We start from the raw sequence: 26,993 nt of genomic DNA on the forward strand, positions 1-26,993 counted from the left end.
ACATATACTGAAATTTCAGCAAGACTAACCACAGTTTTTCTGTATTTCTGTTGCATACAGAAGAGCCTGCAAAAATTCCCTATGACAGGAGTTTTATAGGTAAGACCTCAGTCCCGTCACATAAAAACAAAACAAACAAACAAACAAAAAACACTATTTCATACTCTGGCCATTCTAGTCTTTACCAAAGTCATTACACCTGAGGGAAAACCCCAGACATGAATACAATGGAAGAGCCAATGAATTCATCAAGGGAAATTAGCCACAGTGAATACTCAGTGCATCCTAGGGAGTGATGGCGGTTAGGAAGCTGTGAAAACATCTGCCCAAATCACATGTTTGAAGAGCAATTTCTTATGTTCCCAACATCCCAGGAAAGCTTAGATGACTTTTGTAAGCCCAGACTTGCTAGCACATTGACCATCCTGTCAGAGTACCTTGTCAAAGCCCAGGTGCATCTGTGTGCTTTGCAAACACTGAGCTCCCTAAGCTGAGAGCCAGATGAAAGGAGCCACAGGACTGGGAGGGACCAGGTGACATCATGATCACAGCACAGTTTCTGCCTTCAATGTCTTTGGACAAGTTCTGGGAATGAGAATGAAGCTTCTCCTTTGCGCCCCTCACCTGTCCATACAGTCTGCAGCTGTGTTGGGTCTGGGACTTCTGAAACACTCCCTGGCCAGCAGCTCACTTTCTATTTTACATCAGTGCCATTCTTCCCACAGATCTGTGCTCCCCTTTACATTTCACATCCTCAACTTTCAATACCAGGTTTATTTAAGTGATCTTTTTTCCAGACCTTCTCTTATTTCTGCTTGTTTTACCCACTTCCACAATTCATGGATTCCTTTTTGATCACTGCCTTACATGTAAAATACAAATATTTATTAAATATCCCCGTCTTTGGTCATCACCTGTTACACAATGCCCTTCTCATCTGAGAGTCTCCATTTTCCAGTTGCTTCTGCTACATTTGGGAAATTTGCTCATTCTCATTTCAGGATTTTATCTACATCAAACACCCCAATGTCTAAAAGCCCGCAGCCTACAAGTGTGGCACGAGTGAGGGTTTTTAGTATCTAAGACATGACTGTACTAAGTTGGTTCTAAACAGAGCAGTAGAGTGGGGGACGATAAAGAGCACAACCTGTGAGACAGCCTGTCTGGCAACGAAGACCTTGCTAGCTGTGACTCTGCAAGAGTAACCAGTCTTTCTGGGCCTCATTTTCCCCACCTATAAACTGGTGAAAACAGTATCACGTATCTCATGGTTATAAGGATTAACTGAACTAATATATCTAAAAGGCTTATAAGAGCAACTAGCATTTGGTCAACACCATATAATCATTAGCTATTATTATTTTAACCATTTAAAATGACAAGAGCACTTCAGAATAAGTGTAGAGTTTTTTTGGTGTTGTTTTTGTTTTTTTTAAGTAGGCTCCACACCCACCATGGAGCCTGGTGCGGGCTCAAACTCAGGACCCTGAGATCAAGACCTAAGCTGAGATCAAGAGGCAGATGCTTCACCAACTAAGCCCCTCCAGGTGCCCCAAGTGTAGAGTTTTTGAAAAGTCTATCTTTCTGTCTTTTTAAGGCCCAGATTATATAAAGGATCATCTACCTAAAGTTCATCAGCACACGTCCTATATAGGAGAAAAACGCCCGGCATTGGAAAAGACTGGAGATCTCAGATATTTATGGAGACCTGCCTCAAATGGAAACTTACCAGCAAAATATAAATACGAGTATGTTGGTGAAGTTGGCTGGGGAATACCACAGTATGATTTTATCAACCAAACAAGGCTTCGGACTGGCTTTCAGATCAAGGTATTGCTCTTAAATACGCTCTTCATAAAGGATCGTTTCTGACTTGAATCCTTTCTGAATAAGCTTCCCCAGGAAATGTCATGTTCTTGATTTGTCATTGAAAAGTTCTAGGATTTGAGTTTTGCAGAAAAAGAAATGTGTGAATAAATGGACTTGCTATGATTCCCTTTTAGGCCCTTTAATACATGAGAGGAGAGGTGTGAAGAGAAGGAAGCCATGCATAATCCAAAAGCGTTTGTGTTTGGCTTTGGAATGTGTTCAGATTCACATTTATGCTGCGACATTCACACGTACTTCCCCCATCCTAGCGCTGCATTCTGAGTGGGTGGTATAAAAGAAGCCTGGGCTGGACATCATCCACAAGCCGAAACAGAGAGTTCCAGCTCTTTAAGATGCACTGTGTTGATAATGCCTTTGTATCACATAATTCAGAGTAATTAGCGGAAGGGTGCTTCGAGATCTTGTCTTAGTTCCTTTTGGTGATGTGGATGTAGGCATGAGTCCAGACAGTCTCCTCTGAGACAAGAGAACCCAGGTGATTTTATTTTATTTTATTTATTTATTTATTTATTTATTTATTTATTGACAGAGAGATCACAAGCAGGCAGAGAGGAAGACAGAGAGAGAGAGGAGGAAGCAGGCTCCCCGAGAGAGCAGAGAGCCCGATGTGGGGCTCGATCCCAGGACTCCGAGATCATGACCTGAGCCGAAGGCAGCGGCTTAACCCACTGAGCCCCCCAGGTGCCCCCCCAGGTGATTTTAGAAGTAAACTCTGAGAATTCAGACTTTTTTTTTTTCCAGGCAAACCTTTGCATTATCTGAAAACTGAACATGGATCAACCATGAAATAACTGGATCTCCTCAAATGCGTAAGGCAATATAGGACTGCCTCATATGGTAAAGGTCAACAAAAGAAAAAACCTTTTTCTGGCTCAACTTCGGGCAGTGGGAGAAAGTGCTTGGAAGCTCAGTCCTTGAAGTCAGACAGGGCTGGATTCAAATCCTGACTCTGAGTTAGGTTTCCCTCTGCGACCCTGAACGAGTGAGTTCCGCTCTCTGGGTCCCTGCTCCCTTCTGTTCCACACGAGTGTGTGCAGAATGCCCGCGTCCCAAGACCACCTGAAATCCCATCCTCTTCTGCCACCTACTTGCTGCTCGCTGTGGGTGGCCCTGTAAGTTCCTTAACCTCTTTGGTTTCTTCATTATGAGTCTTAGTGTTTACCTCACGGCACTGCTGTAAACATTAAGCAAGTTAATATTCGTAAAGGGCTGGGAACCGTGCCTGGCACATCTCAGGCCTCTATGTATTTAATATTATTTTTGTTATGTGAGGATTAAATATGAGACCACAAAGAACACACGAGGTATGATGCCTGGCACGTGGCTGACATCCAGATGTCAGTTCTTAGCGGTATGTTTGCTGTACTTACTGTTACTTAGTGTCATTTAACGGAACAGATATTCAGGTTCTTAAATGGTGTCCCATTCCACCTAAGCAAGAAAGATGAAGTCAGAGATACCAAGACTGGCCACCAGCAGGAAGAGTACAGCCCAGGCAAGGCGGCTGGTTTGAGAGAGTCCAAACGTCTGTTGCTTTTTTGCTTCTCTTTGGGTGACACCATGTATCTGTTTGGCCATCTTGGGTGTGTACTGCTTCTCTTCCTTCTTTATCTTTAAATCAAGAACACATTTGCCTATTCAAATGAAGCATATTCAAGTGTTCCTTGGACGTTGAAACAAGCTGTGAATCTAAAAGAGATAGCAGCCATGAGCTAGCCTTCCAGGAAGGAATTTATTGTTTCTTCCATTCATATTTCACAGGAGGCTTTAAACCACTATTCTGTTCCGTAGCACTGTCTTCTCAACCCCTGTGAGACGGAGTCTGAGCCGCATGATGGTTTTTCTCCCCCGACTTGTGGCACATTCAGAAGCTGGTCCTGTTCGGCACAAGCCATGGGAACTGTTACCTATCATCTGTGCACCTTCCTGGCCCTGGCATTTTGACAGGAATTGTTTCCAAAGATGTACCTACCTCATAACGATCTTCAACAAGATCTTTGGAAGGAGAACAAGATTCATGGAGATTGACTGTACATCTGACCCTTGAACAATGAAGCGGTTAGGAGTACTGATCCAACCGTTGAAAATCTGCGTGTAACTTTTGACTCCCCCCAAATTTAATGACTAATAGCCTACCGTTGACCTTCAAGCCTGTGGATAATAGAAAAGAGTTGATGATGATGATGACATTCTGAATATGTATTATATACTGTATTCTTATCATAAACTAAAAAAAAGAAAATGTTATTAAGAAAATCATAAGGAAGAGAAAATACATTTATAGAACTGTACTGTATTTGTAAAAAAAAAAATTCCACGTGAAAGTAGACTTGCATACTTCAAACCCATGTTGTTCAAGGCTCAACTGTGCATATTAGTGAATAACCATCTATAATTTATCCACCAGTTAGGGTCTAGACTTGGCCGTCAAGGCTCCTGATCTTCCACTCGGCACCTAGGCATGACTGTCTACATCTAAGGCAATATTCGTTTTTCAGTCTAGCCTCAGATTCCTTACTAACCCAGTGCTTTAGGCAGTTACTTTCGATCCATATGACTTGGCATGAATTGACATTTGAGTTGACACAAACACACACACTCCATGCATAAAAATGAGCTCCTAATGACAAACGGTATATGAGAGTCCGTGTCGCTCACACCCCTCCTTACCAGGGAGCTGGTTCATTCCTTAGTTTGATGTAACTTAGGGAAATGGAGAAATGCCTCAAGGTACCTCCTGTTTTTCTCTGGTTCCTTGTCTTTAGTGGACCCTGTCTACATCCCTCCACCATCCTTGTGCATAACCCGATGAAGACGGCGCTCTGTTTCAGCCTAACTTCAGGGACTCCCCAGGGTCTCTCACTGCAGTTGCTCAGAGCTCTGATTTTTCAGCACAAACCTTTATCTAGTGGGTTTCTAGTGGGTTTCTGAACAGCTATTCTTTCTAATCCACCACTCCAGGTTTGCAGGAGACTGGCAGCTACCAATGCTCAGGCACCTCCATTAGACTCTTGGTAAGATGCCGGGGCAGCTGCTTCCTACCTGGGAATGGCCTCTCCTGTTTGGGGACTGGGAAGGATTTTATAGGTCATCTACATTTTGGTAGAAAGACAATAACTTCTAGACTGAATGACGCCTGAAAAATGTCCCCACATCAAAGAGGTCAGTAAAGATCACAATATCGGTTTTCTTTTCTGGATCTTTTTATGTTTAGCTATTTCCTACTCATGTTTATATGGGCTGCAATGTCATCATAGCACGTGTATATATAAACCAGTAAAGATCATTGCTTTTGTTATTATCTCAGATTTAAGAATAGTACATTCTTCTTCTCCTCTATTAAAAAATGGATTTAGTCTCTGCCAAACTGCATGTGATGTTTCTGCAAGAATTATATGAAGACTGGGCAACCCTCTCGAGTTTCCTTCCTCTTTGGGAGCTTTGCACTATCACTTTATTATCAGTCAATAAACTTTGCCTTGCTGCCCACAAAGAGAAGAATATATGAAGACCATTGAAACAATTTTGGTTTCAACCCCATGCCAAACTGAGGGGACTTTCTAACTCCTTCCTCACTGAGCATCTCTCCCTCCCCTTGGTTCTGTTTTTAACCCAAACCTCAATAGTATCAGCTGGCTTCCTAGTGCCATTTTCTGCTCCTGCACTCTGGCCTCATGACCAAATGATTTAAGTCATTCGGTTTTCCCACAAAAACAAGGTTATACTGGATTCAATGACTAATTCTTCATAGGTGTGATCCCAAAGACAACATTAAACCAATTAATCATAACCTATATTACAACCAATATGTCATGGAATCTAACAACTTGAAAATCTACATAAAGTTCTCTTTATGGGAACCCATCAGTATATTTATATGTGATACAGTATAGTGTAATAAAAAGTAAAATCTTCAAGACTTTGAAACTTCTGCCTTATTTGTAAATGCCACAAATTCCAGGGTTGTGAAATGCAGAGGTCAGAACACCTGGGTGGCTCAGTTGGTTAAACGACTGCCTTAGGGTCAGGTCTTGATTCCGTGGTCCTCAGATCAAGTCCCACAGAGGGAGCCTGCTTCTCCCTCTACCTGTCGTTCCCCCTGCTTGTGCTCTCTGTCTCTCACTGTCAAATAAATAAATAAAATCTTTTTTTAAAATTTCCATTACTAAAAAAAAAAAAGAAATGTAGAGGTCTTCTCTGTGACAGTATTAGGGCTATTTGAACAGACTAATAATGAGACATTAAGTTTTTTAATGGCTGTGAATAAACCAATCAAGGTTTGGTTGCTTCATTAGACATTTTTTTCTCTCTGTGAATTTATTTAGAGAAAGCAAATGTAAAAAGAGGTTGAGTGTTTACCATGTGAGGAAGTTTCTGTGATTAGTTCTGTTTTAGGCTGAGGAAACTGGAGGTATTGACAGGAGGGTTTCTTGTCCGAGGCCTTGACATTAATAAATGGTAGAACCAGGATTTCAACGTAGGCTGTGGAGTCACAGGGCTTTGTGGGAGTACAGTGTTTATGAGATGAAAGGACTGAAAATGAAGTCTCAGACTTCATTTGGACTCAGAGCCACTGTGTGAAGCTAACATCTGTGTGATCATCATTCTGTGAGGCAGCGTCTGGCTGGGGTCAGTCCCAAATGCCTTCTCTTACAGAGTGTGCATCATTTCCTCAAGGTTCCCTCAATTTTCTCCCAGCTTTCCATTCTGTTTCACTGGCACCCCAGAGATTTCATTTACACTATTAAGATTAATTTTAAGTAGCTATCACCCACATATTTGATATAGTGAGAAATAGCTTCATACTAGTTATTTTTGAATTTCTACCTAATAAGCCTTTTACATTGCTTCAAAACATAGCATCAAGTACAATCTTCAGCATTATGGGGAAAAAAGAAGACAGTGATGTTCTAGTGAACTGCCCCTTCTTTTCTTATCCTAGCACAACTCCGTGCATTCTTCTAAACCATCCACCTTCACACCACAGGGTTCTGGATTATCTTCAAATTCACCTGGCAAAAAGGATTGCCAGTGTGGAGGTGATCAGTATGTAGACCACCAATCACCTATTTCAGAATTTCTAAGTGTTTTCCACACCAAATTTCTTATTTACTTCTGGGTTTACTTGGGTAAATCCCATTCGGTCTTACTAGAATTCCTAGGATCTCACATTCCTAATCTTCAGATTTTTTAAGGAAGATTTTATTTATTTGACAGAGAGAGAGATAAAGAAAGCAAGCAGAAACAGAGAGAGAAGCAGGCTCCCCACTGAGCAGGGAGCCCGATGCGGAACTGGATCCCAGGACCCTGGGATCATGACTTGAGCTGACGGCAGATGCTTGACTGACTGAGCCTCCTGGGTGCCCAAGATGTTATTATCGATATAGAAGATTTTATAAAGATAATAAACAGGGCGCCTGGGTGGCTCAGTGTGTTGGGCCACTGCCTTCGGCTCGGGTCATGGTCTCAGGGTCTTAGGATGAATTGGTCCCCTGCATCGGGCTCTCTGCTCAGCAGGGAGCCTGCTTCCCCTCTCTCTCTTCCTGCCTCTCTGCCTACTTATGATCTCTCTCTCTCTCTGTCAAATAAAAAAATTTTTTTTTAATAAAGAAAAGATATTAAGCTCCTTTTATCAACCAAGTTATAAGAGCAAAACAAATAGCTTTTCTAAAATTAGGCTTCCCTTTGCATTGCTGCTATTCTTCCCCAGATGGGTGTGTGTTTAGCTCTCACTTTATACTTCTTAGAGTTATTTGCATCCTAACAGTTTGTGATTTAATATAAAAATAATTACGTTAGCACCTTTCATCCTTAAGTGCTGAATAAAGTCATGCATTTTCTGATACCAGAGGAAGTCTTCCATGAGGGAGTGCCACATGCTGTCCATCTGTGAGGGAGGAGAAACACTGGTAAGGAAGGCCAAACAACCCTCCCTCTTCTCGAATATAATATAGTAACACCACTAACCTCCTGATACATAGATGTTATATTTTCCCCATTTTATAAAGCATGGCTTTATAGGATGCCTCGGATAAACTGAAGGAACTAATTCCCTTATAAAATCTTACTCGTAGCTGAACTTCTGGAAAAAAAGATTTTACATTTGATGTTTCCTTTCTCTAACAGACCATGAAAACAACAAGGGAGGCATGTATCACTGCTTTGCATTCTGTATTGTGTTCAGAGCAGTTCCGTGAAGAATAACATGTTTGGGATGGGAAGCGTCTGTGTTGGTAGCTAGGGACACTGCCACGCCACATTTTACTGGGCAGCCCGCCCTGGTGACCTGACGCCCCAACCAAACACAGCTTTCTCTCTCTTGTTGAGGTGACTTTATAGAAATCATTGGCGAATTGGGGAAAAAAAAATACATCTTAATTTTCACATCTTTCGTTAGGATGTAGAAATGTGAAAAAAAAAAAGAAAGAAAGGAAGGAAGGAAGGAAGGAAGGAAGGAAGGAAGAAAGAAAGAAAGAAAGAAAAGGAATTCTATAATTTAGAGCCTAGGGGGTGATTTTATTCCTTAATTAAGGAAGGCTTAAAATATGCCATGCTGGTTACAAACTTTTACAGGGCGTGACATAACATCTTGAGGAAGTGTCTAACAGTAAACGTCACTTTTTAAAAAAAATCATACTACCTAAAGTTAGTAATTCAGCATATGCCATCAGTTTTCAACAAATATTATTTGATGATGATAGGGAAATACAAAGCTTAGAAAAGACTGTGTAAATTAGAATGTGTTCTAGTAAACCTGTGGTTTAACTCCATAGCCAAGGTCTTTTCACTATACTGTCAAAGAATTGTGAAATTTGTGTGTGACTAATACCCCCAACACAGGTGGCTAAAATACCAGAACATCTGTTTTCTAAATCTGGCATTTAGGGGCACCGGGGTGTTCAGTCAGTTAAGCTTCTGACTCTTGATTTTGGCTCCGGTCATGATCTCAGTGTCGTGAGATTAATTCCTGTGTCGTGGTCTGCGCTGGGCATGGAGCTTACTTAGGATTCTCTCTCCTCATCTCCCTCTGCCTCTACCCCCTTTAAAAAAAAAAAAAAATCTGGCATTTATCCTGGCTTTTAAAGATCTTTGGGAGAAATTCTAAAATTACTATAAATTGAAGATTATAGTTTTCCCTACTATTCAGGTCCAACACTCCCAGAGTACTTCAGTGGTATTGACAAAAATGCCCAGAATGCGTAGCAAACAAGACTAGCAATCTGGAGTAATCCATTCTTTTCCAGGGACTGAATTTAGGATATCCAGAAATCTTGATTAAGCAAACTGAAAATGATTCTTTAAATATAGGAGATCCCTGCTATCCGGTCCCAGCTACACCCTTGGGTAAGAAAGAAAACAGATCTAAAAGTAGTTGCTGTTAAGGATCCATGTGAGCTCCCACAGCTGTTTGGGGAAGTAATCACAGGAAGTGTCTTTGTGTTGCTGCTGTTGTTGAAATTTTTAGTGTGACTCCTGTCAGCAATTGGACAGCACAAACCCAGATACATTTTATTTTTTTAATGTTCTTAAAATTATATATTTGGATACTTACTCATATGTTTCTTAATTTCAATTCAATTAACATATAGTGTATTGTTAGTTTCAGAGGTAGAATTTAGTGATTTATCCATATCATAGAACACCCAGTTCGTCAACTGCCCTCCTTAATGCCTATCGCCTAATTACCCCTTCCTCTCACCTACCTCCCCTCCAGCAACCCTGTTTGTTTCCTAGAATTAAGTGTCGCTTATGGTTTGTCTCCCTCTGTTTTCATCTTATTTTACTTTTCCTTCCCTTCCCCTATGTCCATCTGTTTTGTTTCTTAAAATTCCACATATGAGTGAAATCATATGGTATTTTTCTTTCTCTGACCAACTTACTCTGTTTAGCATAATACCCTCTAATTCCATCCACGTCATTGCAAATGGCAAGATTTCATTCTTTTTGATGGATGAATAATAATCCATTGTACGTATATACCATCTCTTCTTTATCCACTCATTTGTCCAGGGATATCTAGGCTCTTTCCATATCTTGGCTATTGGGAACATTGCTGCCATAAACATTGGGGACCAGATACCACCTTTTAAATGGCTTTAAGTAACTTGAGGTCTGAGATCTGTTTTATTTAATCTTGTATGGACAACATCAACACTACTTTCCTACTGCTTAGCATGGTGTAGATGATTATCAATAAGTAATCGGAGATAGGCATGGAGATGGCTTCACTTCTCACGCAGTGTCTTTGTACAGAGACCAAGTTGCAGAAGGGAAGAAATGAAGTTTGAAGTGTGCATTCGATTGAGAACTGTTGTACTCCTAGCTTATTCCAATAGGCATTTGAAAACTATGTACCATCTTTTTTTCCCCTTTTTTGCTAAGACTTAGTTATACCGTTACTGTTCCTACAGCCTGAGCTGCCACCCCTTGTGTAATTCTGTGTTGTAAAGCTAATTGGACAATTAGCTTGGGAGAAGCACACTTTGTAACCTTTGAATTAACAACTGTGCCAACACATCAGAAAACTCCAAGGGTGAGAACACTTGCAAAACATGCACTTGATTATATTTCAGAAACTGTGCCCTGAGCACAAACAGAGACCTAGGAAACTCTTGTGTAGCTTCTCTGTAGCTCCACTAGCTGAATCTGTGCAGATCTCAGAGCCTGGATCATCAACCCACTCCAGAGGAAGGGCTGGTAGTAGAATGGCTACTCATCACAAAGCCTCACAATTCCCAACAGAACAAGCTCTAGTCTTCCTTTAAACGAAAGTCCTTGGGTATTTTGAATAGAGAATGAATAAGGAGAACACTTATTGTCCTGGAGAAGTATGGCAACAAAATAACAGATATTTGTCTTCTCTCTGAGAATAAATGGGGCAACTAGCATTCCTAGTGTTTTTCAGGGCATAATTGTGAATTTAGAGAAAAACTGAATGTGACTTACAAGCAAAAGTCGCCACTTGAAGAACTCTTCGTTTTCCCCTTTTTCTCCCTTTGTATGCTAGACTGCCTGTTTTTTATAACATCTCAGTTTTCCTGTCTGTAAAATGGGAACTGTATTTTTCTATTGGGCAGAGCAAATTACCACAAATTTAGCAGCTTAAAACAGCACCCCCCCCCTTTTTTTTTTATTCGTAGTTCTGTAGGTGAGAGGTCCTGGAAGGCATGGCTGGGTTCTCTGCCTGAGTCTCAGAAAACTGAAATCAAGGTGTTTGCTGTAGCTGTGATCTTGTCTGAGGCTTGTGGTCTCGTCAGAGTTCATGTGGTTATGGCAGATTTCAGTTCCTCGTGGTTGTGGATTGAGGTCCCACTTCTTTGCTGGCTTTTTAGCGGCAGGCCATCCTCAGCATCTAGAAGCTGCCTACGTTCTTTCCCACGTAGCACCCCCCGATCTTGAAAACCAGCACAGAGAGTCTCCCCCATATCAAATCCCTCTCACACTTCAAATTCCCTTTGCCAGGAAGAGCCCAGATCCTTTTAAGAGGTTACTTGATTAAGGAAGGTCCACTGAGGAAAATCTCCCTTTCTTAAAGTCAACTGATTTAGGGTCTTAATTAAAATCCCTTCACAGCAGTAATTAGATCAGTATTTGGTGGACTATCTGGGAGAAGATGTATATACCAAGGGATGAGAATAGTGGGGGTCATCTTAGAATTCTGCCCACCACAGGGATAATAATAATAATAATAATAATACCATATGGTATTGTTAAATGGATTAAGAGAGATATGTATGTAAAACTCTTATCATAGTTTCTAGGAGAATGTCTCAATAATGGGATCCAGTATCACTGGTGTTTATATATACCATATTTTCTTGCCTACATGGATTTTTGAATTATAGTATTATAAGCACATTAGAAGCTGTGATGGAATATGTTGCTCATTATTTGGATACTCCACAGAAAACAGAGATGCAGGGGCCATAGTCAACAAACTCATAAAACCTCATGATGTATTAATTCAAATTATTTAAAAACACTGCAGTTAGGGGCGCCTGGGTGGCTCAGTGGGTTAAAGCCTCTGCCTTCGGCTCGGGTCATGATCTCAGGGTCCTGGGATTGAGCCCTGCATCGGGCTCTCTGCTCAGCGGGGAGCCTGCTTCCCCCTCTCTCTCTGCCTGCCTCTCTGCCTACTTGTGATCTCTGTCTGTCAAACAAATAAATAAATAAATCTTTAAAACAAACAAACAAACAACAAAAAAACACTGCAGTTAAAAAAAGAGATACCAGGATATAATTTATGTTGGAACTCAAGCCCATATATAATGTAGCATAAAATGAAGTATGGGTCTCTGTTTTTTTTTTTTTTGGCATCGCAGAGTCCATGCCTTAAATACTGACATTTTTCAGAAAGAATTGTTTTGTTTCTACTCATGACCTGAATATAAAATGAATACTTCAAATGCGCCATTCTTACAAAGGCCTTTATGCCCCCTTTCACCCTTCAATAGTTCTAGTCTAGAATAGGCAACATTATGCAATTCGGTGATCCAGCTACAACAATGAGAATGCTTCTCACAGGCTGTGGGAAGAAAGATACCTAAGGGGTTAACAGTAATATTTTGCAAATTGAGGCAAGTGAAGAAAAAATACATTAGCATAAGAAAAGGTAGCCTTAGGGAATTTTCCACTCAAATGTTTGGTACTAAGAGCTCTATGTTACGAAGAAGGAGGATAGAGAAGAGAAACCCTAGTGTCTATGCATTCTTGAAATGCATTGCCATTGTATTCATTCTACGGGCAAGAAAGACCTCATAGTTACAGAGATGGAAAATAGCTCTTTTTAGTAAAAAAAAAAAAAAAAAAATAAATCAAAATTGGATATATTAAGAAAACCATGTTGACTCGAGTACGGTAGAAAAGTAAGAGGATTCCTCCATGATCAGTCCCAAAAAGATTTCTTAAGTATGTGGGGACATTAGCACATACTAGCCTAGAAGTGGTTTGAGATTAAAAGTGAAAGTATTAAGCAACAGTTTCAGTTGTGAACTGGAATGGGCCCCGTAGGTCTGCAATTAGCTCAAATTTAACAGGTTTTAACCCATTTCAGAGATAATAGCTAATTCACAGTACCTGAATGTAGTTAGTAGTTACTTCCCTTCTTTAAAGATTGCTTCATAGGAAATGCCCACTTTTGAGTTATGATTGTTTGTACTTGTTAAAATATTCAAACTAACTGATTTCATTAAGCTAGAGACCATACTAATGCATTGTTACCTGTTTCTATGAAGATGCTGAGCTAGGTTTTGATTCAGTCTTTTCTTTACTCTTATGAACAACTGACCAGTTTTTTTTTTTTAACTGACCAGTTTTTTTAAAAAAAAAGACAAAGATCTTTTTCATTCTGAATTTCATTAGATTTAACACCAGAGGCAGCAAGATTATCCAAATAAACTGTGGTGGATTTCATTAATAAATTGAGAAGGGACAGATAATTTTAAGTAAATGTTTTATGACATTATACACTAATACCTAAAGTACAAGAGGGGGTAGCAAAAGAATCTGTTGCTTATTTCTAATAAAAGTCTTTCCAGATTAAGACAGTACAATTTTTGTGTTTTAAAAATGATAACAAAGATCAAAGAAGATTGTCCAATTCCTGGAAAATCTGTCAAAATGCTGATAACAAAGTTATTTGTAAGTCAGTTGGTAAGGTCAATTTTAGGGAATCACCTGTCAGAAATAACTGAGAAAGTTATACCATGATCTATACAGGTTACTACTTTTCAAGTCTTCTATGGAATAATGGGCCACCCTTGCATTTAAACCTTGATTTTCCTTTTTTTTTTTTTAAGATTTTATTTATTTATTTGACAGACAGAGATCACAGGTAGGCAGAGAGGCAGGCAGAGAGAGAGAGAGAGGGGAAAGCAGGCTCCCTGCTGAGCAGAGAGCCCGATGTGGGGCTTGATCCCAGGACTCTGAGATCATGACCCGAGCCGAAGGCAGAGACTTTAACCCACTGAGCCACCCAGGTGCCTCTAAACCTTGTTTTTCTTGTCCCTGCTTTTATTTATTTATACATGAATATTAAAGAGGTAGAAGTGATGAAGGCTTCAACTTCATCTCTGAAAAGATGACAAACAGATCTGTTTTCCCAACACAAATAACTCTGAAGGACTTGATCAGGAAAGTCCTAAAGTAAAGCTTGAGGGAAAAGGAAGAAAAGGGGAGGATTAAAAAAAACATACTAAGTATTTCTTCTGATGCTGAAATTATGATTCAATCTTGCTACTTTTCGAGATGTTATGAATATAGCATCCCACATCAATGTAAGTGAAAAATGGTTTCCAAAACTGAAGTGAGATACTTTTGATAATCCAGATCATTGTTTCCCAACCCAAGTATGGGAAATTGAGTAATGATTATAGACCAAAGGCTTTCCAATATAAATTTGACACCCCTATTCCCCTTGCTTATTCACAAGATGTGCCATCCACTGCCTAGTTCCTGGGGGAAAGGAGTCTGTATAGAAAGGCCATTTGTTCAGTGATAATGGATCATTTCAATGTACATGAGAGAGTGTGGGGATTATTTTTTTTATGTGGGAACTGGTCCTAAACTAAAAATATTTCATCAATTTTCTAAATTATGCTTTCTGAAAGGAGTTTTCAGATTTACACTTTATTTATTTTTTTTTTAAGATTTTATTTATTTATTTGACAGAGAGAAATCACAAGTAGGCAGAGAGGCAGACAGAGAGAGAGGAGGAAGCAGGCTCCCTGCTGAGCAGAAAGCCCGATGCGGGGCTCGAACCCAGGACCTGGGATCATGACCTGAGCTGAAGGCAGCGGCTTAACCCACTGAGCCACCCAGGCGCCCCTCAGATTTACACTTTACCACAGGCTGTCTATAACCCAGTTTTTCCTACATTATTGCCACCATATTTGCTAATTCTGTGAGGATAAGGTGAAGTAAAAAGAATTAGACTATTTGGGTCTGAATAGTGATTTAGGATGCCGGCTCATTTTCAGACAGAATCATAAAAACAGAAAGGAGTTTTGAAACTATGGGCTACACTCTTCCTACTACTAATATTTCTCCTTTTACAGAGAGGGCAAATAAAGCACACAGCATGATATTTGCTTTACTTCTTGCATTTTTTTTCTCAAATCAAGAATCAAAAGGTTATGTTTTTTAATTGTATTTACCATCTCTTATTTCATTTCCCAGCCTGACTTCCTTTTTGTCTAGGAGTACAGACTGTTAGACGTGCTGGTGCCAATTTACCTGGAAGTTAGGTTAAGTAATTTTTCTTTCTTTTACAGTATGGAGAACTAAGTCAAGCCTCTATTGATAAAATAAGCCACAGATACCAAAACCCATGGTAAGCACATGCTAACACATTGTTAATTATTTAGCTAATTAATTGATGTGTTTCCTTCTTAAACTAGTAACGTTTGTTTTTTTTGTTTTTTGTTTTGTTTTGTTTTTTTTACTTTTGAGTATATTACAACTTTATTTCTTTTTATTTCAGGTAGGTTTCTTTGTAAAATCATGAATTTTTATTCCTAATAAAAACATAAAATTTTCATGGCCTGTTAGGTTTAATTAGGGGAAGGAAAGGGGCAAGGCAGGCAGAGAGTAAGCAACTGTGAGAGTAAGCAAGTGGAGAAAAAGAGAGCCAGCCAGCAGCTATTGAGAACACCAACTGGATGAGTAAGGTAGAATTAACTATATAAATAATTCTGTCTGTGAAATAGTAGCAACACACTTTTTTTTTTTTTTTTTTTTTTTTTTTTTTTTTGGTTTAAAAGAAGACCTCATTTCATGCTGTTGGCCTAGAAACTATCATCATGGGTAACCTGGGTTAATAAACGTAATCCTACTGAAGTCACACAATGACTTGAATTCGTGCTATCTTAAGGCAAACTAAATTAAAAATGTCTTACCTTAAGGTATGTTAAATTATGGGAAAAGAGCAAAACCTAGGTTTATCACCTGTAATTCTGATTCCTAAGTGGGAAGGAATCAATCAGCATTGTTCTTATAAGACTGCAGATTCAATATATCTTTGTTATCTTTAGATTTTTGATAGTGAGAATTTCTGGAGCCTCTTTCAATCATTTTTATTTGTTGAAGGACACAGCTATTATCATGAGCAAAATGAATGAATTCCAGTCTCCTTCTGCTCTGCCACAACATAAGCTGCCCCCAAAAGAGAAAAGCCCTCAAACCCCATGTCAAAAGCCTACTAGTTACCACAACAGAATCCCAGGACAACGAAAAGATATCACTGGGCAATTCCTGTAATGTACAAAGCATGTCTTATGTTTAAAGCCATAGAGAAATAGTTACAGTTTATTGCTTGCAAAGCACATGTTATTAAAATACCAATTTAATTTGTTCAGATAACACTACAAGCATCTATCTGTAAGTGCTCTATGAAAAATTTCTAAACCAAAGAAACCCATTAAAAGTCACTGAAAATCAAAGAAACTTCTACAAACACTGGTAATATAAGTGTGAAAATTTACTGCCTTTATTTTAACATTAAACATTAGAAAGGATCTGGGAAATACTTAAGCTCTGAACACTTTCCTTAGGTGAAAAGAATGTTAGCTATATTCATTTCTAGGGAATATGATATGGTTTGTGTCAGATCATGACATGTAAACATTTATAAACAAAGACCTCATACTCAACTGGGAAATTGGAGATTGGATATATATTTGTATAAATTATAAAATCAGTTCACGTATGTAAAGTGCCAAATGCATAATGAAGGCAATTATCATTACAAAATGATAATTAGGAAAGTTCAGAATTTTTTAAAAAGTATAATGATGACCCCCTAGATTTGCCTGTAACCTCTGGCCCAGGTCCTACTTTTAACTAGTCAGATGCCAATAACCTGAATGCTGCCTCCCTCTTGAGACTTCAACCATATCCACTGTTTAAGAGGCTTCTCACCCAAGTCTCTGGCTGGGAGGGTGCTCTTGAATAAGACGCTGACTTGGACAGGCCCGGGTGTGCCCCACCACCTCGTGTTCTCTAAGTGGGACTAAGAGCCATCTCCTTTCTGGGCAAGGTTAGTGTTTTAGCCTCCCATTCAGTTTTCATGTCCTGTCCTTCTCAATCAATGGTGTTCGCTCAATAAATCTAGTACTTCCTGTTTGAAGCATTCTGTGGCCAGAGTGGTGAACTAGACAAGCCCAACATATGCTCTTCTTGGAATTTGTATTTTAGGGAAGGAGACAGACATTAAACAACTATATGACTTTTAAAAAACATTATGCTGTGTCTCATGCTTTTTAATAACTTTTAACCTTACACATATAATTCATGCTTGTGGCTACAAATCAAATAATATAGAGGTTTATTAAGAAAAAGTTAATATCATTCCCTATGCCATCCAGTTCATGATTTCAGTTGGATTTTCAAGAAAACACATGTTTTCAATAAATGAAAGGAAGAATTTGAGTTGAATTTTCAAGAAAATGCAGGCTTTAAATAAATGAAAGAAAAGAAGAGACGGTATTTGCTGTTATCATGGGGAATAAGAATGTATTAGGCACTCTGTTGAAGCAGATTTTAACATCATCTTAATTTTACAAGTGAAGAAATTGAATTTCAAAGGTTCAGTTACATGACCAAGGGTCACAGCACTAATATTCCAGCCAAGTTGACTGATTCCATTGATGTAGGCTGGGATCTGGGCTTAGACATTTTAAAAGGGCTTTCTGAGTGATACCCCTGTGGAGCCAGGATGAAGACCATGAAGCCTGAAGAAGGAAGGGAACTGAGCCTTGAAAAATGCCTGCACTGGGGACAAGATTAATGAGAACTACAGAGGGAGAAAGGGGCCTTAGAGGAAGGGCCTTTGAGACAATAGAAGGCCATAAAGCCAGGGAGGAATTTTGAACAGAAGTGCTTAATACAAGGAAATGGAAATCCAAGAAAACAGTAACATAACTATTTGGAAGTTAATAGTCCTCTCTGAAAAAGCACTGGAGGAAGAGTAGGATGATCTCAGTCAATAAAACCAGCACGAAAGAGTTTTTGTCCGAGAAAAAAAAAAAAATTTTTGCCTGCTGACATAATGGAGGTGAGTCCACTCTGTTTGGGGGCCCAGAAGTCCAGTAAAGGACAATCAAAGGATTTCCTCCATTCTGAGGCATACTTTTTGAACTCTGACTTTCTTGAAATCAGGATGTGTTTTAGAATGGCTATTTACAAATGTATTATACAGATGTGGTGCCTCTTTTTTTCCTCCCATGTAAAGCTTTTATTAAATCAAGGGTGTGTTATACAATTTATTGCATCCTAAAGACCAGGAAAGATAAACTTCAACAAACTTGAAATGAAAATCTGCTCTGTGCCAGACGTTCAGAATTAAAGAATTAATAAGCAGGGTCCTTACTTTCAAGTAGCTCACAGAGAGATGTAAAAAGAAGATTTTGGTATAATAGACCTTGAGTAACAGGGTGTGCGTTACCTCCTTTTTTCCTTCTGAATTAAAGAAAACATTCTTGGGGCCCCTGGCTGGCTCAGTCAGTTAAGCATCTGCCTTTGGCTCAGGCCACGAGTCCAGGGTCCTGGGATGGAGCCCCGCTTAGAGTCTCACATTGGGCTCCCTGCTCAGGGCGGAAACTACTTCTCCTTCTGCCCCTCCCCCCTTCATGCCCTTCTCTCTCTCTTTCTCTCACTCACTCATTCTTGCTATCTTTATCTCAAATAAATAAATAAAATCTTTAAAAAAAATTCTCTTTCTAAAAAAATCTTAAGTTTCTCTAGATATATAAACCGAGGATTACCTAGTTTTCATACGGTCTCTTCTAACTGCAACTCAGTGTTTTCCAATACATTTGTACTGTGTTTCTAATTTCAACAAGAAGACTAAAAAGCACAGATAGGAAATGGAGGAATCGTTTACAGTGAAATTAAAAGAGGTCATAAGAGAATGCACCAGAAACCGTGAAACAAGCAGGGACCCTTGTTTTAAGAAGCAAGTAAATTTATGGGAGTAGAAAACACTCCACAGAGCCAAAAGAATGTTGAAAAAGAAAACCGAACCTGGTGGCATCACAATTCCGGACTTCAAGCTCTATCACAAAGCTGTCATCATCAAGACAGCATGGTACTGGCACAAAAACAGACACATAGATCAATGGAACAGAATAGAGAGCCCAGAAATAGACCCTCAACTCTATGGTCAACTCATCTTCGACAAAGCAGGAAAGAATGTCCAATGGAAAAAAGACAGCCTCTTCAATAAATGGCGTTGGGAAAATTGGACAGCCACGTGCAGAAGAATGAAACTGTACCATTTCCTTATACTACACAGGAAAATAGACTCCAAATGGATGAAAAACCAAATGTGAGACAAGAATCCATCAAAATTCTAGAGAACACAAGCAGCAACCTCTTTTACTTCAGCCCCAGCAACTTCTTGCTAAACACGTCTCCAAAGGCAAACGAAACAAAGGCAAAAATGAACTATTGGGACTTCATCAAGATAAAAAGCATTCACACAGCAAAGAAAACAGTCAATAAAACCAAAAGACAATTGACAGAATGGGAGAAGATATTCACAAATGACATATGAGATAAAGGGCTAGTATCCAAGATCTTCAAAGAATTTATCAAACTCAACACCCAAAGAACAAATAATCCAATCAAGAAATAGGCAGAAGACATGGGCAGACATTTCTCCAAAGAAGACATACAAATGGCCAACAGACACATGAAAAAATGCTTAACATCACTTGGCATCAGAGAAATTAAAATCAAAACCACAATGAGATACCACCACACACCAGTCAGAATGGCTAAAATTTACAAGTCAGGAAATGACAGATGTTGGTGACGTTACAGAGAAAGGGGAACCCTCCTACACTGTTGGTGGGAATGCAAGCTGGTGCAGCCACTCTGGAAAATAGTATGGAGGCTCCTCAAAAAGTTAAAAATAGAGCTACCCTATGACCTAGCAATTGCACTACTAGATATTTATCCCAAAGATACAAATGCAGTGATCCGGGGGGGCACCTGCACCCCAATGTTTATAGCAGCAATGTCCACAATAGCCAAATTAGGAGCCCAGATGTCCATCAACAAATTAATGGATAAAGAAGATGTGGTATACACACACACACACACACACACACACACACACACACACACACAATGGAATATTACATAGCCATCAAAAAAATGAAAATTGCCATTTGCAATGACATGGATGGAACTAGTAAAATAAGTCCATCAGAGAAAGATAATTATCATATGATCTCACTGATACATGGAATTTAAGAAAGAAAACAGAGGATCATAGGGGAAGAGAGGAAAAAATGAAACAAGACGAGACTAGAGAGGGAGACAAACCATAAGAGACTCTTACTCATAAAAAACAAACTGAGGGTTGCTGGAGGGGATGTGGGGTGGAGGGCTGGAGTAACTGGGTGATGGACATTGGGGAAGGTATGTGTTGTAATGAGCACTGGGAATTATATAAGACTGATGAATCACAGACCTGTATCCTGAAACAAATAATACGTTATATGTTAATTAATTGAATTTAAATAAAATTTTTAAACAAGAGGCAAGTAAATTCTATAGAAGCTACACACCGTCACTGAAGAGTGTGGGGCATGGAAATATTTTGTTTTCTTCTTCTTTTCCTTACATTTCACACAGTGCTTGACATGAATGGGCACTCAATACATATTTGCTGAATCAGATATAAAAGACAAATCCCACTTCTTATTCTCATGATGGCACAAATTGTTACAGCTCAGGCCAAAGAAGCTGGAGAAATTCAAGCCATGAGGACTTCTTGAGAGAGATTAAATTTAAGCTGGGTTTAAAGGAACATTTTGGGAAAATCTCTGGCTGCCTACTTGGGTGGATTTTTTTTTTTTTTTCCATGCGAATGAGAGACTTGCTGAGATGATATAACAGAATTCTTCACAGGCAAATATCATTCCAGAAAGGAGCTGCTGACCTGCCTTTGATCTAATGTCATGACAAAGTTGCCTCTGTGCCAACCAGGGCCCAGGTATTGGCCCAAGATTTATCTTAGTAATAATGTCATAAGGAACATTTCAAATTTCTATGGACAGTAGATGGGGATGGAAGGCAGTTGTCAAGGAGGCTGCAAAGTCCAAGGTAAGGACAAACTCGATGCCAGCCCTGAAAAGAAGGGCAGAATGAGTTTAAAATGGGCAGAAATAACAATAAATAAAATCTTAGGAAAAAAAAAAAAAAAAAGCCTGGGCTCTGAGGATAGACTTCCTGAGTTCAAGTCCTAGCTTCACCACCTATTATCTGTGACATCTTGTACAATTGTTTAAATTATTTATGTCTCGATTTCCAAATTTATATGATGGTAACAGAATCTACTCCATTGGGTGGTTGTATAGATGTGTTGTTATGTACACAGCACTTAAAATAACACTTGGGGGGCGCCTGGCCAGCTCAGTTGGTGGAGCATACAACTCTTGACCTCAGGCTTGTGAGTTTGAGCCCCCTGTTAAGTGTAGAGATTACTTAAAAATAAAATCTTAAATATCAATCAATCAAATCAAATCAAATACTTGGAACATTCTAAGTACTCAGAAAATAGTGTGACCATGCAACTTACCACCTAAAACAGGATACTTCTGAGAGTGAAACAGAAAGCTAATCAAACTGGTCACCTGGACACCAAACTAAAATGAACAAATCAGGCCAATCTATTAATAAATGTTATTATTAGTTAAATAAATGAAGTACATTGAAATAATGTAGCAAATGCATTTATTAGAATTCTTATTATATTGTTAGCTAAAAACAATCAGTATAGAGATTTAGTATGAGATACAAATTTCATTCTATATGGTTGAGTTAACCTCCCAAAAGTAGGAGAGAGGAAAGAGATGGAAAAGAAAAAAGGGAAAAATATGAAAATAAGAAATCAATTAAAATTAAATTAGATTAATATCTGACCAATAAGAGATCTAGAAAGAGATCAGAGAAAACAGAAGGAAAACAATAGGGGAACCTGGGTGGCTCAGTGGGTTAAAGCCTCTGCCTTCGGCTCAGTCATGATCCCAGGGTCCTGGGATCAAGCCCCGCATCGGGCTCTCTGCTCCACGGGGAGCCTGCTTCCTCCTGCTCTCTCCCTGCCTGCCTCTCTGACTACTTGTGATCTTTGTCAAACAAATAAATAAAATCTTTAAATAAAAAAAGAAGAAAATCAATAAAATGAGAAAATTTCTCAGAAGGGAATAATATGAGTTTCCAAATTGAAAGGCTCCATCAAGGCCAAAAAAACCCCCATCCAAAACAAAATATATCAAGTCATATATCACTGTGAAACTTTGCGATGATAGGGATGAAGAGAGCATTTTAAAACCCTCAAGAGGAAAAACAGGATATATACAAATGATCTAGAATCCAAAAGGTGTCATACTTCTTGATAGCAATACTGAACTCTAGAAGACAATGGGGTATGCCTTCCATGTCTGACAGAATATGACTTTCAACCTAAAATTCTATACCCAGCCAAATAATTAAGAAGGAAGGTGGAAAAGAGACATTTTCAGGCATGTATTTAGGCACATATGTACTCCAAAAAAAATTGCACCTCAAAGCATTTTTTCCTAGGAAGCAACCAGAGAATATTATCTAGCAAGACAATGGAGGTATACATCAAGAAAAGACAAAAGAAGACAGAGCAAGAAACACATTTCCTTTGACAAGCAAAGGGGATTCCGAAGATGGTATTAAAGGAAAGTACCAGAAACATGGCCATGCAGGTCCTAGGGAACTATCAAATCAGACAGGAACAGGACAAATGGGGGTGTTAGAGAGCACGTTTACTGTATACAAATACTAGGGTAAGTTCCAAAAGAACCAAATGAGCTAAAAAGTGTTTACTTCTGCAGAAGAAAACTCTGGGATAGGAAGCAGGGAGAGAAAGGAAGTTTTTTTTTTTTTGTTTTTTGTTTTTTACTATGAGCTTTTTAGTACTATTTATCTGTATTGTATATATGTACCTAAATTATTTCATTAAAATTGAAAAAAACTAACACTATATTACGTACAATGTACTAGCATTTTATCTTGATAAAAGTAACACTAAATTACAATAGTCAACCAGAATTTTAGTAATTTGGGCTCCTAAATTGAAAAAATTTCTGTCTAAAACTAAGACTTTTGGTATGAAAGAAATATTCACTGACCTGAACAAACAGGGCTTTCTGTTTATTCAAAAAGGTGTAAGGTGTGCCTGTATTTGGCATTAGTGAGCTGGTGTGCAGAAAACTGCTTATTTTATTCCATAATGAAATATTGCCAAAACCAGTTGTTAAACTACCACAGACTTAATGACAGCCACTATTTTAAAAATATATTAGTACATAAATGTGTACTTTTTTTCTTGGAGTTGTTTTCCTCAAAACAGCCCTAAATCTTGACAGCTATTTTTAAGGCTGTCTGTGCCTGACCCATTGGAGGGATTTCCATGAGCGTCAAGTAACAAAAGTTCTGCAATTTTTAAGATCATCAGTGTCTGCTTCTACATTTGCCCTCTTGGTCCATTACCTAAAAATTGTCTTTGCACTTCCTTCCACCAAACCTCCCTGCCCCAGCCTCCTCTTCAGCTTTGTGGGGAGGGAGAATGGCTCTTGCTGAAGCCGCAGGTGTTGACCGGTCAACACGGAACTACCATGGCAGTCACTGCGTCAATACCACAACTATTCATTCAATAAATATTCAAGTGCCAACCATGTACCGGGTACAGTGTGAGGCCTGGGGATTCAGGTTGAACCAAACAGACATAATTCCTGTGGTCCTTGTATCTTCTCATCAAGGCAGGACAGAAACAGCCAAGATATGATTGAAAATTTAACTGTGGAAGGTGCGATAAGGAAGAAATGCAGGATGCGTGTAAATGTTTCTGATGGAATGAATGAATATTCCTCATCACAGGTTGGAACTCTTGAGCAACAGGGTAAGACGCAACTACTTTTTGAAAAATCTACTGTTTCTGAAAGAAAAGCTAGCCAAAGAGATGGTGTTGTTATTCTTAAGAAGAAACGAGGCCCAGGAGGGAAAACATTTCCTTCATTTCAGAATGTGGCTCTTGACCACGCATTACTCTCTGGATAATTTACAAAAGTTACAGATGATTGATGAACCCTGGGTGTTATATACAACTCATGAATCACTGAACACCACATCAAAAACCAATGATGTATTACTATATGTTGGCTAATTGAACTTAATAAAAAATAATAATATTAAAAAGAAAAGGAAGAAAGCTACTAATGTCTGACACATGTAAGAAAGAGACATTACTAATTCCCTGGCCTATCATCTACAATTTCTCAGTATATCAGAACTGTAGTTCTTAGAACCTGTTCAAGAGACCAGGGTTACTGAGAGAGCAGCTGCTGGGCCTAACAAAATGGTTTATGGCAATGAAATTCATGCATGGACTGCAAACTAATAGTAAACAGATGAGCTAAAATTGGGGCTGGGGCAAACAGAGTTTAGGCACTGAAAAGAACACAGAAAAACAAGGATGAAGTATGTTACAGGGGCTCAGATTGCTTTTATTCTACTATTACCTGTTCAGTTTTGTGAAGCCACAAACATGCCCTGATTATGGTAGTTTTAAACATTCTTACATCACCATTGGGGCGCCTGGGTGGCTCAGTGGGTTAAAGCCTCTGCCTTCGGCTCAGGTCATGATCCCAGGGTCCTGGGATTGAGCCCCACATCAGGCTCTCTGCTCAGCGAGGAGCCTGCTTTCCTCCTCTCTCTCTCTGCCTGCCTCTCTGCCTACTTGTGATCTCTGTCAAATAAATAAATAAAATCTTCAAAAAAACCCACATTCTTACATCACCAACATTTACATAAATGGTGTACAGAAGATCAATAATATCTCTTAGCTAATATCTATATTACCAGATGAAGCAACAGAATAATAATCATTCTAGTCCATTTAATATGTACTACTTATTATCATTTCTGCTTTTCATTTTTTATTATTAATGTTCAATTAGCTATATGTTGGCTAAATGAACGCAATCTTTTTTTTTTTTAAGTAGACTCCACCCCCAGCATAGAGCCCTGCAGGGGCCTTGAACTCACAACCCTGAAAATTAAGACCTGAGCTGAGATCAAGAGTTGGAGGCCTGGGTGGTTCTGTGGGTTAAGCCTCTGCTCAGGTCATGATCTCAGGGTCCTGGGATCGAGCCCTACATCGGGCTCTCTGCTTGGCGGGGAGCCTGCTTCCCCCTCGCTCTCTGCCTGCCTCTCTGCCTACTTGTGATCTCTGTCTGTCAAATAAATAAAATCTTAAAAAAAAAAAAAGAGTTGGACACTTATTTGCGACGATGTGGATGGAACTAGAGGGTATCATGCTTAGCGAAATAAGTCAATCAGAGAAAGACAATTATCATTTGATCTCCCTGATATGAGGAAGTGGAGATGCAACATGGGGGGCTTGGGGGGTAGGAAAAGAATAAATGAAACAAGATGGGATTGGGAGGGAGACAAACCATAAGTGACTCTTAATCTCACAAAACAAACTGAGGGTGACGGGGGTGGGGGGTGGGGTTATGGACATTGGGAAGGGTATGTGCTACGGTGAGTGCTGTGAAGTGTGTAAAACTGGCGATTCACAGACCTGTGCCCCTGGGGCTAAAAATACATTATATATTTATAAAACAATAAAAAAATGATTTTAAAAAAATGAATTGGAGGCTTAACCTGCGGAACCACACAGACACCCCTCATTACCTCTTTTACTTTTCATTTTAAGCCCACTCATAACTTCAGGTCCCCTTACCTGGAAGAGCAAGACTCTGAAACTGGGCAGAGTTAGGTTTAATTCCCTTATCTTATGAAATGTAGATGCTCTCTGAGTGTCAGTTTCAAGGGAAAGGCGGGAGTGAAAATATGTATCACATAGGGTTGTCTTGAGAACAAAGAACGGAAGTCAAGCACCCAGCATGGATCTGACACGCAAAAGATTAGCTTTCTTCCCCATTTTAAGAAAGTCCCAAATTGACCACAGAATTAGCTACTTCTTAAGGCTTTCTATTCGCTTTTGAAAACTATCACCTCAAAAGTGATAAATTCTAACTCTACTCTCTTCTATAAAATTTTCTCTAGGAGCACTAGACTGTTTTGATGTACATTATTTGCTTTCTGCTTTTAAAAAAAAGATCATTAAATTTTTTTTTTACCATCTTCCTGGTAAGGGGCCAAACTATTTCAAAGAATTTGAGTTTGGAAAAACTTCAGCTGTGAGTAGTGGTGAATTTATTATCTGTGGAATATCATTTCTCATCTATGTCATCATGAGGCCTGTGACTGGTGCATTTCCCCAAACGTTCACTGACCACAGTGATGAGAAAGAGAGCTGCAGTGCTCAGATGGGATATTTAAAAGACTGGGGGAAATGAAAAAAAAAAACAAAACAAACAAACAAACAAAAACCTATAAACAAACAAAAACCTACAAGAGTCCCTGTAGCAGGGATGTTTTGAAATTATTGATAATCAGAAGGAAAGCTCTTGTTCACATAAGTTTTATTCCAAATTAAATAGTCTCCTTGATATTGAGAGGAAATAAATACTCTTTTCTAACTACTTTGGTTTATAGCCGTTACTTGTACCACTCATTTATTGAGTCAATCAACAAATATGTTTGGGATGTTGTTCTTTCCATCAAACAGCTCATAGCATAGTGGGGAAACGAGACATTCGGATAATTCTGAAACATGGACAGAGCAATGCTATAGCCACACAGGGATATTATGCATATAACCCAGCACAAGGGTGAGAGAGGAGTTATGGGAAACTGTCTGGGGAGGAGTCTGAAAAGGTGAGGTTAGGCAATACAAGATGAGTGGGGTAGCAGAGGAGTGTTTTAGGAAGAGCAGATACTGGGATGCTTGGGTGGCTCAGTCAGTTAAGCTGCTGCCTTCAGCTCAGGTCATGATCCCAGAGTCCTGGAATCGAGTCCTGCATCCGGCTCCTTGTTCAGTGGGGAGGGTGCTTCTCCCTCTGCCTCTGCCTGCTTTTGTGCACTCTCTATCCCGCTGACAAATAAATAAATAAAATCTTTTAAAAAAGAAAAAAAGAAAAGCAGACACCAGTAATAGA

At 39.2% G+C, this 26,993-nt stretch overlaps 1 protein-coding gene across 2 annotated transcripts in view; it reads left to right on the forward strand.

The window, feature by feature from the left end:
• The window catches only part of C2H4orf45 (chromosome 2 C4orf45 homolog), a 98,701-nt gene that overhangs the window by 38,020 nt on the left and 33,688 nt on the right, over nt 1–26,993 (forward strand). For both annotated transcript variants that reach the window (XM_047717803.1, XM_047717802.1), the window contains exons 2-3: nt 1,598–1,830; nt 15,162–15,220. In XM_047717803.1, the coding sequence (XP_047573759.1) occupies nt 1,598–1,830; nt 15,162–15,220 (292 nt within the window). The remainder of the gene's footprint in view (nt 1–1,597; nt 1,831–15,161; nt 15,221–26,993) is intronic.

The sequence above is a fragment of the Lutra lutra genome, chromosome 2 (assembly GCF_902655055.1).
Source record: "Lutra lutra chromosome 2, mLutLut1.2, whole genome shotgun sequence".
Taxonomy (NCBI): domain Eukaryota; kingdom Metazoa; phylum Chordata; class Mammalia; order Carnivora; family Mustelidae; genus Lutra; species Lutra lutra.